Raw genomic sequence first — 14,022 nt, forward strand, 5'->3', positions numbered from 1 at the left:
CACTCTTGGGTTTGCGTCACACATCAACTTGTTTATGCACCATCTAGGTAGGTGGGTGAGTCCAAGTCTCCTCCTAACTGGTTAAGTTGTGTCAGAGCAGGAAAAAATAAGTGGAGGGAGTTGGCGTTGCATTCAAACACCAATCTGAAATTCCAGTAAAATCGCCTCAGGTTTGCACCCACCGACCGCCTTCTGCCGGTCCCCACAGCCACCCACTTTACGTCAGGAAGTGTATTTCCTGCTCTTTCTTTATCTAAAGGAAGTGCCAAAATAAGCATCAGCAGCGCAGCGCCCGAGCTCGGACACCTTTTCCACTGGTCAGTCTGCTGGAGTCTGAGGAAGAAGTCGGAGGAGTTCACGGCTGCAGAGTCACCATGAAGACAATCAGGGTTGCTGTGCTGCTTCTGCTCGCATCTGTCCACAACTTCTCTCCAGGTAGGAAAACCATAGTAACTTTTTGGGGCAGATAAACTCAGTTAGATATCAAAGAATAGGGCCTTTAAGGGTCCTGAACTCTACAATCCACCTTGGTTTTGTGTGTTGTCAGTGCAGCCAGGATTCAAAAATTGCAACCTTTACTCATCTGTGAAGCTAAATTTAATCTATTCTTCTTATCTATTATTAAACTAATAATAATCTTATAGTTACAAAATATTTACATGGGGGCGGCTGTGGCTCAGTGGTAGAGTGGGTCGTCTTTCAATCGGAAGATCGAAGGTTCGATCGCCAGCTCCCTCAGGCTACATGCCGAAGTGTCCTTGGGCAAGACACTGAACCCCAAATTGCTCCCGGTGGCATTGCCAACGGGTATGAATGTGATATCTGATTGACAGTTGGGCACTTCACGTAGCAGCCTCTGCCATCAGTGTATAAATGTGTGTGTGAATATGATATGTAGTGTAAAAACAGCTTTGAGTGGTCGCAAAGACTAGAAAAGCGCTATATAAGTACAGTCCATTTTACCATTTTTTTTTACCATAAAGTTGATGAGACAAAGAATGATCAGAATGTGAGATTTAAATCATACAAATTTGGAAATCCCATTTTTTGATATGTGGGATCAGCTAATCCATCCCCCTTTTGTCCTGGTTTTTCAAAATAAAAGCGGATTGGCTAAACCTTATCCAGACACAGACAAGATAACCAAATGTCTGCCTTATCTACTGTGTCACTGAAGCAATACTACAACAAGTGCAAAACATAAAAATATCTACAGTATAAATTACATTGTAAAACATTCTATATTGTTTGAACAATTAAAAGTTTTACATTTTCTCTCTAAAACCCAGCCTGAATCCAGCCTTCAGCCAGGATCAGGATAATCCAGACTTTTTAATCCTACTTAAAAGTTTTTAATGACACGACTCAGAAAAAAAACTACAACTGGATCACTGGATCTAATAAGATTTCAGAATCCTTTCTGTCTTTTGAACAACCCATTCTCAAGATTTGATCCCATAGCCAGAGTCCGATCAGACACATCTGAAAAACTAGGCCCTGATCTTTTTGTGCTATGCAGGAAGAAAACATTTTTTCAAAGTTTTAACCTTGTTTTTTCTACTGTCGTTTAGTTTTGTTTTGGTATGTGCAAAGATAAAGATCACAGTGTTGTTCAAAAGAAGCTCACACTTTGAACGGTACCTCGGAGACGTCCACTCAAACAGTGTATTTCCGTTCATTCAGGCTGAGATAAGCTCTGTGCTTGTCTGTGTGCACGGACGAGAATACAAGTGCTTTATTGTTTTGCTTTTTTTGTTTTTTATCTGAAGGTAGAATATATTTTTTTAATCATGAATATAATATATCAGGACAAAAAAATAACAACCTCTGCAGTGAAAACTCCCGGTGATAAGCTGACGAAGGAGCGTCCCCTGGTTGAAGGAAAGGAAAAACAGGGTGGCTCTTGATGTGTTTGTTTTCCTTGCTCCGAGCCAAAAAGAACTTGTAACTGTTCTGCGCCGGGCAGATAGGTGATCTCACAGCAGATAGCCAGTGGGAACCAAAGTGCCCCCCTCTCTCACAGAGACAACAGATCATTGTCCTGAGACCCAAACGTCCCAACTGGCAACAATTCTGTTTCCAGCCTACAGCAGTAAACATCTGGAGGAAACACCCTCGCCCTGAGTGCAGCTCTCCCGGCCCAGGCTTTTATAACTCGACCTTATCGTCTCTTTTTTTCCACAGGACATAAAGAAAAGTTTGATAAATACCTTTAAAGACTTGCCTATCAACTTTTATGCTGTTATAGTGCACAGTCTTTAATCAAGTCACTGACTTCCTGTCCAAGTATAATCTGTTGGACCCAAATCAGTCTGGCTTTAAGCGGGCCACACGGCACAAATGTCGGTAACAGAATCACTGCGTCTGCCAGGAACCTGGGTGTCACAATTGACGACCAGCTAACCTTTAAGGTTCATTTGGCCTCGATTGCTCGTTCATGTCGATTTGCCCTGCACAACATCAGGACCTACCTTTCAGAGCATGCAACACAACTGCTGGTACAGGCTCTCGTGATATCACGCATTGATTACTGCAACTCCCTACTGGCAGGTCTTCCTGCATGCACATTTAAACCTCTGCAGATGATCCAGAACACAGCAGAGCAACCGGTCTTCAATCAACCCAAAACAGCACACGTCATTCCACTGCTCATATCCCTCCACTGGCTCCCAGTTGCCGCTCGCATCAAATTCAAACCCTGTTGCTCATTTACAGAACAGCTACAAAAACGGCTCCTGCCTACCTGAACGCCCTCATCCAGGTCTACACTCTGTCCCACCCACTACACTCTGCCATTGAAAGGCGCCTGCTACTCCTGCTACACGCCGACTCCCATCACAGGGACCTAAGTCTCTAACTAGACTCTTCTCCTCTGTATTCCCCTGGTGGTGAAATGAGTAACCAAACTCCATTCGGAGTTGACTTATCATTTGCTCCAAAATCCAAAATAATAAATTTGGACTGAACCCAAATGACGAAAGATTACTTACTAGTTTATGTAACCAGGGTAGTTAGACCCTAGAGAAATACAATGTTACTGTATTGTAGGTTGTACAAATGGCTGCCTGTCTGATAAGCTCACACAGCTAAGAACACCCACACAAATCACTATAAAACCGTGTTGGGAGAAGGAGAGTAGGAAAACAAAAAGCTTTGGGCGGACATTGAACCAAAGAGCGATATAATTTAATATAGCGCAATTAAACACTACAAGTACCACTACCAGCAATTCCACCTTGGATACTTCCAGATGCAACTGTAAATTTCACAATATTAGATAAGCTTTATGTAAGATATGTATGGAGCCCTGTTAGCAACTATTTTTAACTGTAAGATGAAAAGGTGAATATAAGGTACATTGTATGCTGTGAGTTAAGCATAAGTCGGCCAGTATATATTTTATGTTTAAGATGTTTATGTTAAATTTATGTTCATTGAGGTATACTCCGAGTTGCACTGTTAGGGAAAAGATGAATATCGAAGTGAATTTCAATGGACATTTATTATGGACTTGATGAGTAACTGTCCTGCACCTGTGTATAGGCTGTCTTTTCCTGTAGTGCAGATTTGTTTTCGCAAATCCATGTGGTTTATTTGTTAAATAATTAAGACTATCGCTATGCACCAACTCAAACAAGATGGCGGACTCTTAAGCAGCTGAAGAAGACACTTTTAAATGCAAACGTTTTGGGTTTCAACTCAGTGGTAAAAAAACCTTGAAATAAATTATCTTTAAAATAATATGTTAAGTTACGCGACGTTAGCTATGATAGCTAGTTAGCCAGTTAGCTACCTGTTGCTAGGTGACAGGAGCCGCGTTTGTTGATGCAAGGTTTTAGGCGGTAACAGCGCGTGACGCAAACAGGAAATCCTCCATAGACCAGACCGTCTCATTTACGTTCAGCTTTAACGATCTACGCAGGCTACGGATGACTCATTCTTCGCATTCTTCGAAGGATGCAGCCCCTGAATTGAGATACAGCTTAACTTAATTTCTAAAATATTTAAATAATCATTGTTGTTTTTTTCATATCTTTGTAATGGTAAATGTATAGGTAAAAGCTGCTCTCTGTAACAAAATTAAAAGCCCTTTTGGGAGGTTTTAGGTGAAGGAGTTGGGCCACTTGGAGTGAAATTGTGAGTCCTAACCGCGGGGCCCTTGCATTCAATAAGGAACAACTCCTGTCCGCCCTATGGTCCACCTACCACAGTTCAGGAAACAATGATGTAAGAAATTGAGACTTGAGTTGAGACTTGTGACACAGTGCCCGAGGAACTTCTCTGGTCTCAAATAGATAAAAGGACATGCGATTAGATGTGTCTGAATGACTCAAAGGACTTGACACTAGAGTCGCTTTAAAATACTTAAACTCTTGAACTTGCCTTGTTTTTAATGATTTAAAAGACCTGAGATCCTCTGGAATACTTGAACCCTGACTCAGACTTGATTGAAAACACTTGACATCCAAAAAGTCTTCAAACCTGCTTTTCCTTTCTGTTGAGGCTCATAAAGCCGGACCAAGCTGCATGCAGTCTTCCTTAAACGTGCAGTTCAGGCGTTCAGTGACGGCTCTGGTGTGAAAAATGTCATATGGCATCATGGCTGACAGCGGTGAAGACAGGAAGCTCGGCTGCTCAGGTCAGGGGATAACAATGGTGTGTGAGGGACAGGATGCAGCTTCACACTGCTGCAGCACTTGGAACAGAGGAAATCCACCTCAACCATCTTACATTCTCATCCCCAGTGTGACACTCAGAGCAAGGGCACGCCTTTGTCTCAGACTCTGGGCTTTAAAGCTGTGCCAAACAGGAACAATGAAAATATGGAACCGTGGACCTAAAATAGAGAATCTGTCATCGGAAATGGTTTACATAGACAAACTGAAGCTGGTGTTGTCATGATGGATGTATTAAGAATTCCTAGATAACACAATTGTTTAAACAATGTCCACAGCAACAGATTTAGTCTTTAGAAATCAATGAACCTCCATGAAGATTTTCAAAACCACATTGAGAAGCTGCTGATTTTCACCCGTCACACATTTACAGTGTTCAAACCGTTTTGTTTCTGCTTTACAGTTTCATCAAATGATCCAGCTGTGGGCAAGCAAGAACCACCTCAATCAACAGCATCACCAGTAACAATGCTGGGTAAGTATGGCAAAACATTTAAGTACGGCAATAAAGCTCTACATCTTAGAAAGTAAGAAGAGAGGATCACTTCAACTTTCATATATGCGTATAAAATAAGGTTAAGTCAATAGCCGTGTAGCTTAGCTTAGCAGAATCACAGACAGAGGGAAGCAGCTGTTTTTGCTCCGTTTGAAGATGTCAGAATCCACCAGCCAGCACCTCCAAAACTCAGTAATTAACTTGTTATATGCCTGTGTTTCAAATTGTAAGGACAACAGTTCAATGCTAACTGTTTACATGCTAACTGCATTTATAGCTGATGAATATCACCCAGAAAACATCAAATTGCAGTTTTTTTTTACATGACATATGTTCTTTTTTGCACAGATGTAACAACTAATACAGTAAATGTTAAATAGGAAGCTGTTTCTTCCTCTTACCAGTCTTTGCACTAAGCTAGCTAGCTAGCTAGCTTACATGCTGCTTACTTTAACAGATAGATGATGATTTAGGGTTGTTTTAATCTTCACATTTTACTAAAGGACAGTAAGCAAATAAATATATGTTGAGCTAAACTTTTAAATAAAGTGATACAAAGAGAAACGTAAAAGTCAGTGAAAGCCAATTTTTTTATGTAGTAAACAAACCGCTCTGTGGGCTGATCAACGTGTAAAGTTTTTCCTGTTGAGCCAATAACAACTTTAACAATAACAACCTTGTTGAGTTCTGTTTTTTCATTTCATTAACTATTTTCACATCTTTTTCTCTCTTTTTTTCTTACACTGACAGCACCAACAACACCTTCAACAAACCCAGCAGCCTCAACAGCAGCACCCACAACAACAGCCTCAAAAGCAGAACCTACAACTGCCCATGTATCTCCCGCCATTGTTCATGTTGACACCAGCAAAACTCCTCTGACTGGTAAGTGTTTTTTTGTTTTGTTTTTTAAAGTAACCTGGACTGGAGCCATGTTCCAGAAAAAAAGGCCTTTAATTTACCCTTTTTTAATCTAGGTCATGCAAAGCATATAGCCCCAACAGCAACTGAGAAGAATCAACCTACAGCAGCAACTACAGGCCAGAAGAATGGGCCCACTACACCTGTAGTTGTAGTTGGTGAAAGTAAGAAATTCTCTTTATTTATTTGCCTTTTTAAATTGGTTTGGTGTTGATGCATAGCTGTAGATGTGATTTGTATTTTTAGGAGGTGTTGAAAGTACTGAAAAGCAAAACACAGGCAAAGGTAAATACAAGAAATTTTAATGTTAAATACTGTTCATTTTAGAGGAAGACAAATCTCGACATAAACAGTAAGTTTAAGTTAATACTAAGATAAACTGCTCTCTCCTTTTTGTAGGTGTGACCAGTACAGCACCAGGTAAAGTACATTTATCATATACATTAAGATTGTTCATGTTTTATCTTGCATGGAACAAACTCCTCCATTTTTCTTCTTTTATTCTTTATATTATTTTTACTATTAGTTATTGTTATTGCTAGACCTGTGAGATATTAATGGTGTACATTTGGAACGCTTCAACCATGAAAATGTTGATTGTTTTTTTGCTACTAATTGATTAAAAAATTTCTTGATAGCATTACAGCAAACCGATCCACCTCCCAAGATGCCAAAAACTTTTAAAGAAACAGACACAGAGAAAGGACTTGGTAAGTTATACTGTTAATCTATACCTGTCATCATGTCGTTCAGTATGACAAAACAGGAAGTTAATTAAAAAAAACATTGTTTTGAAAGGTTCTCAGAAAGGAAGTGAGGACAAAGCTGTCGCCAAGTCAGGTACTACACGTAACTTTATTAACCTCTTCTCTGCTGGATTTATTCTGCTAGTGATTTAATCCAAATCAGACTATTGATGTAGCAGATCTTCTTATGTTCCAGTTACACATTGTACAAAGCCAAAAGTCATCGTCCATCCCATCAAACCATACCGGCAATATCTGTACAGATCATCTGAAACTTTGCACTTTTGGACATTTAATCTTTTTAAGAAGGATTGGCAAGTTTTAAAATATTAAACCTACAGTGATGATGATTATTGGCACTAAAATACTAAAGCTACATTATATGGTCTAACTGTACCCTCAGACAAAAGGCTGTGGTGGATTCTGTTGCCGGTCCTTCTGGTCGGAGCTGCTGCTGCCATTGTGCTCAAATTCAAAAGCAAGAAGGTCCACAATCACACAGGTACGTACAAGAAGGTTGCATCTTTAACTGCATCTTTATACTATAAACTCTGATATGGATGCTTTGCACTAGATATTTTTTAATGTCTTCTCTTCTTCTTGTATTCAACAGAAACCCTCGATACTGGAACTGAGAAGTAGGTTAACTCTGTATTGACAGTATTTAATAGGTGTGTGAACAACTAAAGCACTCATCACTTTGTCTCTGTAACTCTCCACAGCGCATCTTTCCAGAGCAGACCCGAAAGCAACAAAGATGGAGTCATGCTCCTCGGAGTGAAGTCATCAGGCGGAGAAGAAAACGGTGAGCAGCCTTCCATCTATTTCCTGCGAGAGTTCCTTCCAAGTTCCTCCTGTTTGTGCGTTCTTCCATCACTTGGTCAAGCTGTTTCTCCACACACAGTTTTGCAATTATCACAGGGAAGTAACCGGCTTTTAATATCTCATTGTGCTGCACAGGCTTTTGGGGCTTTGCTGGGCAACAGAAGGTGTTTCCTGTGATTTCGCGCCCCCGCCCTCCAACAAGCAGCAGGGCTTGAAAGATAGGGACTTCCTAACATAAACACAGATTATTTTGGACGGGAGCTATTGTGCGGCCAGTAAATGTCAGTGCGTCCCAGACGCTGCAGACGTGTGCGTGTTTATGTTAGGTTTAATGCATGTGCACATCCACAAGTGTGCATGTGTCACATGTGGTTTGTACACAGACTTCGTACCCTTTGACCCCACCCATGAAAAAAAAAGAAATGTGGGCAGTAAATGTCCTACCTTCCTTCCCCAATACAATCAGGGCTGGATGACTTGTCTGCAGGTTTCAGAGGGAAATGGAGTCATGCTTTAGGAATTCTGCTGAGGAAGAAAGTGTTTATGTTGTTACAGACTACTGGATTTCTTTGGATTTCAGCTTTATACATTCTTATCTGACTGCAGACCAGGTTACACTTGTTGCCCTCAACACAGATAAAACCATAATCCCATGCTCATGAACTAAAACGTATTTTTTACTAACTCAGTGAGCAAGTTGTTAGAAATCAATATCATCAGGTACCATTGTTATTATGACTCCCCCAAACAGTCTGAAATGTAATGTTATATAATGATGTGATAAATCCAAGGCAGCCTGGATTAAACTGGTTTCAGAAAACATTGGGAGAATTATTAAAGCCTTAACTGCCGTACAACTATCTCATATAGGGTCTTATGTACATTAAAGTTAGCATCTAATTGGTTTCCAGGTTGGATAAAGGTTTTTAATCACAAAGAGCTTTTTTTGATCCCAGTCTGGTTTCATCTGTTGTTATGTGTGTTCCAGCTGCTGCGAGATAAAAAAAGAAACGACTGCAACATCAAGATGGGCCAGTGGATGAGTCACACCAGTCGCCCACACACTGATGGTGGTCTGGAGGAACAGTTTAGATGTTTTTGATTTAAGCAGAAAAGTGTTAAACAGCCGTTTTGATGTATGAATCTGTCGTTTTAAAGCAGGGTTTGTGACTGTGATCAGTCAGCTTATTTCACCCACAATATGTTCCTACAGACCTTATGCATCTCTTTGAATTGGTATCACAGGCTAATGTAGGCAGATTCATAATAAGGTGTGGGTTATAGTGAAAACTTTATCTTTTTATTTCTGTATGATGTTGAAAAAGACGAGCTCAAACACAGCTTTGTGAACATGTTTTCTTTTCAGTGCACTGACCTCAGATCCATCACATTATGATGTAATTAATTACTTCTCATTTCATGGTTTAAGAATTATAATTATCATTTGATTGTTGTTTTACTCATCATGTATTTGTCTTCAACTATTTTGTAGATTATAATGTGGTTTTGCGTTTCATTCAATGTCAAGATGCTTAAAGAACAGGTTCTGCTGAGGTGTACTTCGTTTGTCCTTTTTTTTATGTATGACATGTCTTTCTTTAAAGGATGTAATTATTATTCCAGCATCTGTTTCTTCATCAGAAACATTTTTGAAGACAATGTTCACTGCACATTCACCCCCAATTCTACATCTACAAGTAGCTACACTCAGTTAGAAGGAAGTTATATGGAAGGTTTGCTGTAATTGCAGTTTTAAGATAAATATAACATTGAAGCACAAGAAATAAGTAAAGCAGTCGCAGGTGATTGTATTTAAAAACACTGGAACTACTTTATGGCTGGAACTTGTTTTTTTGCACCTATATTTCCTCAATAAATCACTGGAAAATAGTGTTGTTGTGCGGCTTCTGTTCTTCAGATTTAATCTCACATATGTGAACCTTTCAATAGTTACGTAACCTTATTGTGGATACTTTTTCAAACATCTGTGACATATTTTACGTGGACATCATTTTAGCTGAAAAATGCTGTTTAAAGTAACTGACTGGACATTTTAGCCTCTTATTTATCATTTAGGGCTGTTCTCAAATTTGCCTCAGCTTAGACTGATTACAACCTGCTATTTTCTTTCTTTTTATAACCTGTAAACGAAGTGTAGTGTACTGAACAGCACTGTCTGATCATCAACAGTGTCATTTCACTTATTCACCCCTAGAGGGAGCTGACGCACAACACAAGACAGATACAGCAACCATTTTTGTGCCCTCTCTTCATGAGCTGGTGTTTATTGCGGAGAGGTTTCATTAGGTTGTTGACAGAGGAGTGACATTTAGACACCAGTGTAAAAAACTTACTCCGTCTCTCTGTTTGATCTTCATAACACTATGTTCGTTCATTGCAGGTCAGACACACATCTCAATACATCTTTATGCAGTGGTTTTATAGCACCAATTTAAATTTTATAGTGTAAATTCAAATGACTTTTGCTACTTTGTTACCATGACCTTCAGTTTGAATGAATTTACACAACCGGCGCTATCTGTGGCCTTTGTAAGCTGAGCCTGTCGCAGCTTCGACGGTGGGCGCACAGAGACAGAGAGCAGATTGGCAGCAGGCCCGACACACACCACGATAATGCCTCAGCAGCTGTGGCATGGGCTGAGTTACATTCAGGGTGTCATGCCAGGCCCCTTCTCCTTCAGCTTCACTACACAACTTACAATGTTAACTCTCCCTCTTTAGACTACTTTCACTCTCAAGTTTAACATGCATCAAAGCCTCTTACAGTGCAAAATCATTATAAATGTTCAATCGAGTGCTTACAAACTTAAACCCTGCAGATTACTGCCTTTGCAATGCAGCAGTCGCATTGATGGAAAGCTGCTGTATGCTTCGGGGAACTAATGGAGGCAATTTCCACACATTCAAGCTGTAATGTTTGCAGCACAGCAGGAAAATTTAACATTTAGCGATATGAAAATTGCTCCCTTTGGAGTGTTTCTCGGTGGGGAAAACATAACTTGGCTTAGTTAAAATTTACATCAGAAAATGGCATCTGCAGATTGTTTTGGATTCATCAACAATAATGGGAGCTAAACATTTATATTATAGTGAATAACTATTCCCTTTTTAACTGTTTTACATTGAGGAAGCAGTAAATTAGACCAAAAGACCAACACCCAGGCACCCAAATAGGTCATACATCAATATATGCACACACAGTTTCATAGCACATACACTGCTCCTTGTTGCATGTGCTCTTTAATGTGTTGCACCTCTAATATAGGCCATAAAGGCCTTCCATATTTGGCTAGTTTTGCTCTGGACATTATTTACCCGAGAAATCATGATTTCAAAGGCAGCCGTCTCTGTCATGAGTATAAGCCACTCCGTGAGCTCTTCCAGTTGAGCAGGATCAGCCTAGCTGCAACAACACAGCCCGTCACCATCAGTCCAGACTCTGCTTTTGTAATGCCTGGTGGCACAAGAGATTTGTCACCCAACAAACATAATTGGGGGGGGGATCTGGAAGAGGCTGTTTAAGCTACCCTTCAAGACTTTTCATGACCACCCTCCAGAGAGGTAGTACCATTGGGCACTCCCACAGAGCAGTGGTTCTCAACTGGTCTCGCCTCAGGACCCACCACCACTTCCTACATGATACATCGTGACCCAAGTTTTTTTCAATCACTCAAATATGTTTAATGAAAAATGGTGCAGTTTGGACCTGAGACAGAACGAAACATCCCAGTATGTCAGCCTCGAAAAAGACTTCAGTATAATAGTCGACCAAAATGGTTGCAGTGCATAAGAGGAAAATATCCCCTTTACTTATAAATGCTAAAAGCTGCATCATAAATGCAACCACTGTAGGGCTCACCAAGTGTCCAGAATGTAACTGTAGCTGGAATTACCCAATCAGTGGATACATGGAGTTTAACTAAACTACACTACTAATGCACGTCAAAGGAAACCTATGTCCTTTAAAATAAAAGCGCAGCATCGACTTTTTGCCACAACTGTTTTTTTTTTTCCAAGCACACATCTGCAACCCACTGAAAACTGTTCGCCACCGACTTTTGGGTCCCGACCCACCAATTAAAAACTCCTGCCATAGAGCATAGAGGAATGTGTCTACCTGTTTATTACATTTCAAACATTTATTGTGCTTAGTTAGGCCCATTTGAAACAGTTTCAAAGGTGTAAGATAATTTATATGTTCAATTCAGTAATGGATAAACTTACTTCTTGCATTTCTTGTAACCAATCTGGCATTTTTAGATCACTTCCTGCCATAAATCCAAGATCCTTTTGACATATTGGCTCTGGTCTTTTTAATTGCAGGGACATTTCTGTACAGTCACTCCTTTTTCACATTTACCTTTTTTTTTAATATTCGGCTTTTTTAAATTTTATTTTTTTATTCAACTTTTTAATAGTCTTTGTGACTTTAATGGCCTTTTATCAGCCTGTCCTCTGGTTCTTATATCGCCTGTCGTCTGTCTTATAACTGCTTTTTTAATTGGCTTATTATAATTGTAAATGAGGGTATAAATTAAGGTTGATTTATTGATTTGTGGTACTGTTGGAACTTATTGCATATCCTAAATTATAAACTTACCACTTAACAGTAGGTATCACAATGAATATTACAGATAACTGTATCCTGTCCTGTTGAAATTAAGATCAGTTATAGAGGACGTGCAGTGTACAAGAAGATTTATACAAGATTTATCTGGGTAAATATGAGGAAATATTTAGTCTGCTGACTCTAACAGGGATAAGGTTATTATGTGACATTTCTTCAACCTTTTCCCCTGAGAGGCTTAACTTCCTTGCTTGAGACATGCCAGCTGTCTGCTAAAGCAGCAGAACTCTGGTATGCACGAGGAAGACTCCCGCACATGCAACCGGTTATCTCCAGCTGAGATAGAGAAATGCAACTCAGCAAAAAGTCTCCCCTGTTAAATTTCATGGTGGGGGAGAGAAGAGGGAGCGACAAGAGGCACGTTTCACTGAGCGGGGAGCAGTGCCAGGCCTGCATACCGGCAGTTCAACTGAGGGTTCATCTGAACTGCGATGGCTTAGTGACCTGAAACAGAACACCTTTTATCTTTTGCTTCTTACAGGGAAACGGGGGTTGGCACATGGAGGAAATTCGACTGGAGATTTTGGCTTACTTGGCTTACCAGCAGGGCGTGAAGGTCAAATGCAAAGGTGTTTAGTATTACTACCCTCAGAGACAGAGTAAGATTAATTTTACTGCTATTAACTAGTGAAATGCAGGTCTTGAACAAGTTTTGGAAGGTGTGACAGAAAGCTGCAGACAAACATCAGAACGCAAAGTTTTTAATGAGGCAGAATTGAATACAGAGACATGGGAAACATCTTAAGCACAGGCAGCAACACATGCATTGATCTTTAAGCATTATACTATTGGTCCCCCTAAGCTTTAAGCTGCAGATTTGTGTTCCATGTTTAGAGGTCATACTGGCCTTCTTACAACACTCTGCCACTCTGCCAGCTCAGGCAAGGTCGGTCCAAAAAAAGCAGTCCTGGACCTCAAACTTTAATGATCTCAGAAATATCTACATTGTCTTGTTAACAGTTTATCTACTTTCTTTTTCTGCACACTTATCACTTTGTGTCGGGATGATTGCATCCCAGAAAGACTTCACTACTGTGCAGATAAGAGTCACTCAGTTTGCTTTTTTTTCTAAAGATAGCATTCTGATAGGTTCCCGAATGATTTCTCTGCTGCAATCTTTTACCTGTTACCCTTGCATGGAGTGATTTTGCTCTCACAGGTGAATATGGTCATTTTATTGCCTTGAATTTATTGCTTTATGATTAAATACATCTGCTGTAGACATTGCACGACTGCATTTTCACCCTGCATGGGCAGTTAACCCACATTGTTGCAAATTATGACCTCATCTGCAGACAAGAGATAGACACTAACCTAAAACTGTGTGTACTATAAAAAGTTTATTCCTACTGCTAAATAAAAGTGTTAAAGTGAAGTTCAGGCTTTTCAAGGTAATAAAAATATTCAATCTCATTTTCTTTTCAACCTACTTGTTCACCTGAATCGATGTCAGTCTTTACAAATCTAGTCCTGCTTGTTAAGTCTTTATGATGCAGTGTAACATTTGGGCCACTGGGTCTAAAAGATGCTTTCTCAGCAGCTGTGGTGACCTTACATTTACAACGTATATATTTAGGTCAAACCCTTGTTAAAATAGAACTGTCATGGAGTGCAGATCTTAATCGTGGCATGATGGTCTAGGATAAGGCCTATTCAAGAGCTCTTAAATCATGAAATGACGTATGCATGTACAACAAATAACTAGGACAC

The 14,022-nt window shown here is 39.9% G+C and overlaps 1 protein-coding gene across 2 annotated transcripts; it reads left to right on the forward strand.

Annotated features, from left to right (window-relative positions):
- Positions 1-303: 303 nt before the first annotated feature.
- Positions 304-9,554, forward strand: LOC138600352 (mucin-7-like). Of its 2 annotated transcripts, XM_069671719.1 has the most exons (12): positions 304-435; positions 5,080-5,151; positions 5,923-6,057; positions 6,150-6,257; positions 6,340-6,378; positions 6,493-6,513; positions 6,732-6,803; positions 6,892-6,933; positions 7,243-7,341; positions 7,453-7,477; positions 7,562-7,644; positions 8,653-9,554. In XM_069671719.1, exons 1-12 carry the CDS (start codon positions 375-377, stop codon positions 8,664-8,666), a joined length of 771 nt encoding a protein of 256 aa, XP_069527820.1. In that variant the 5' UTR covers positions 304-374; the 3' UTR covers positions 8,667-9,554. The 2 variants fall into 2 exon arrangements, with proteins under 2 accessions (XP_069527820.1, XP_069527822.1); XM_069671721.1 differs by lacking the exon at positions 6,340-6,378.
- The last annotated feature ends 4,468 nt before the right edge of the window (positions 9,555-14,022 follow it).

This window comes from Semicossyphus pulcher, unplaced genomic scaffold (assembly GCF_022749685.1).
Source record: "Semicossyphus pulcher isolate SPU_LCO1_2020_fin unplaced genomic scaffold, fSemPul1.0.p SCAF_21, whole genome shotgun sequence".
NCBI classification, from domain to species: Eukaryota; Metazoa; Chordata; class Actinopteri; order Labriformes; family Labridae; genus Semicossyphus; species Semicossyphus pulcher.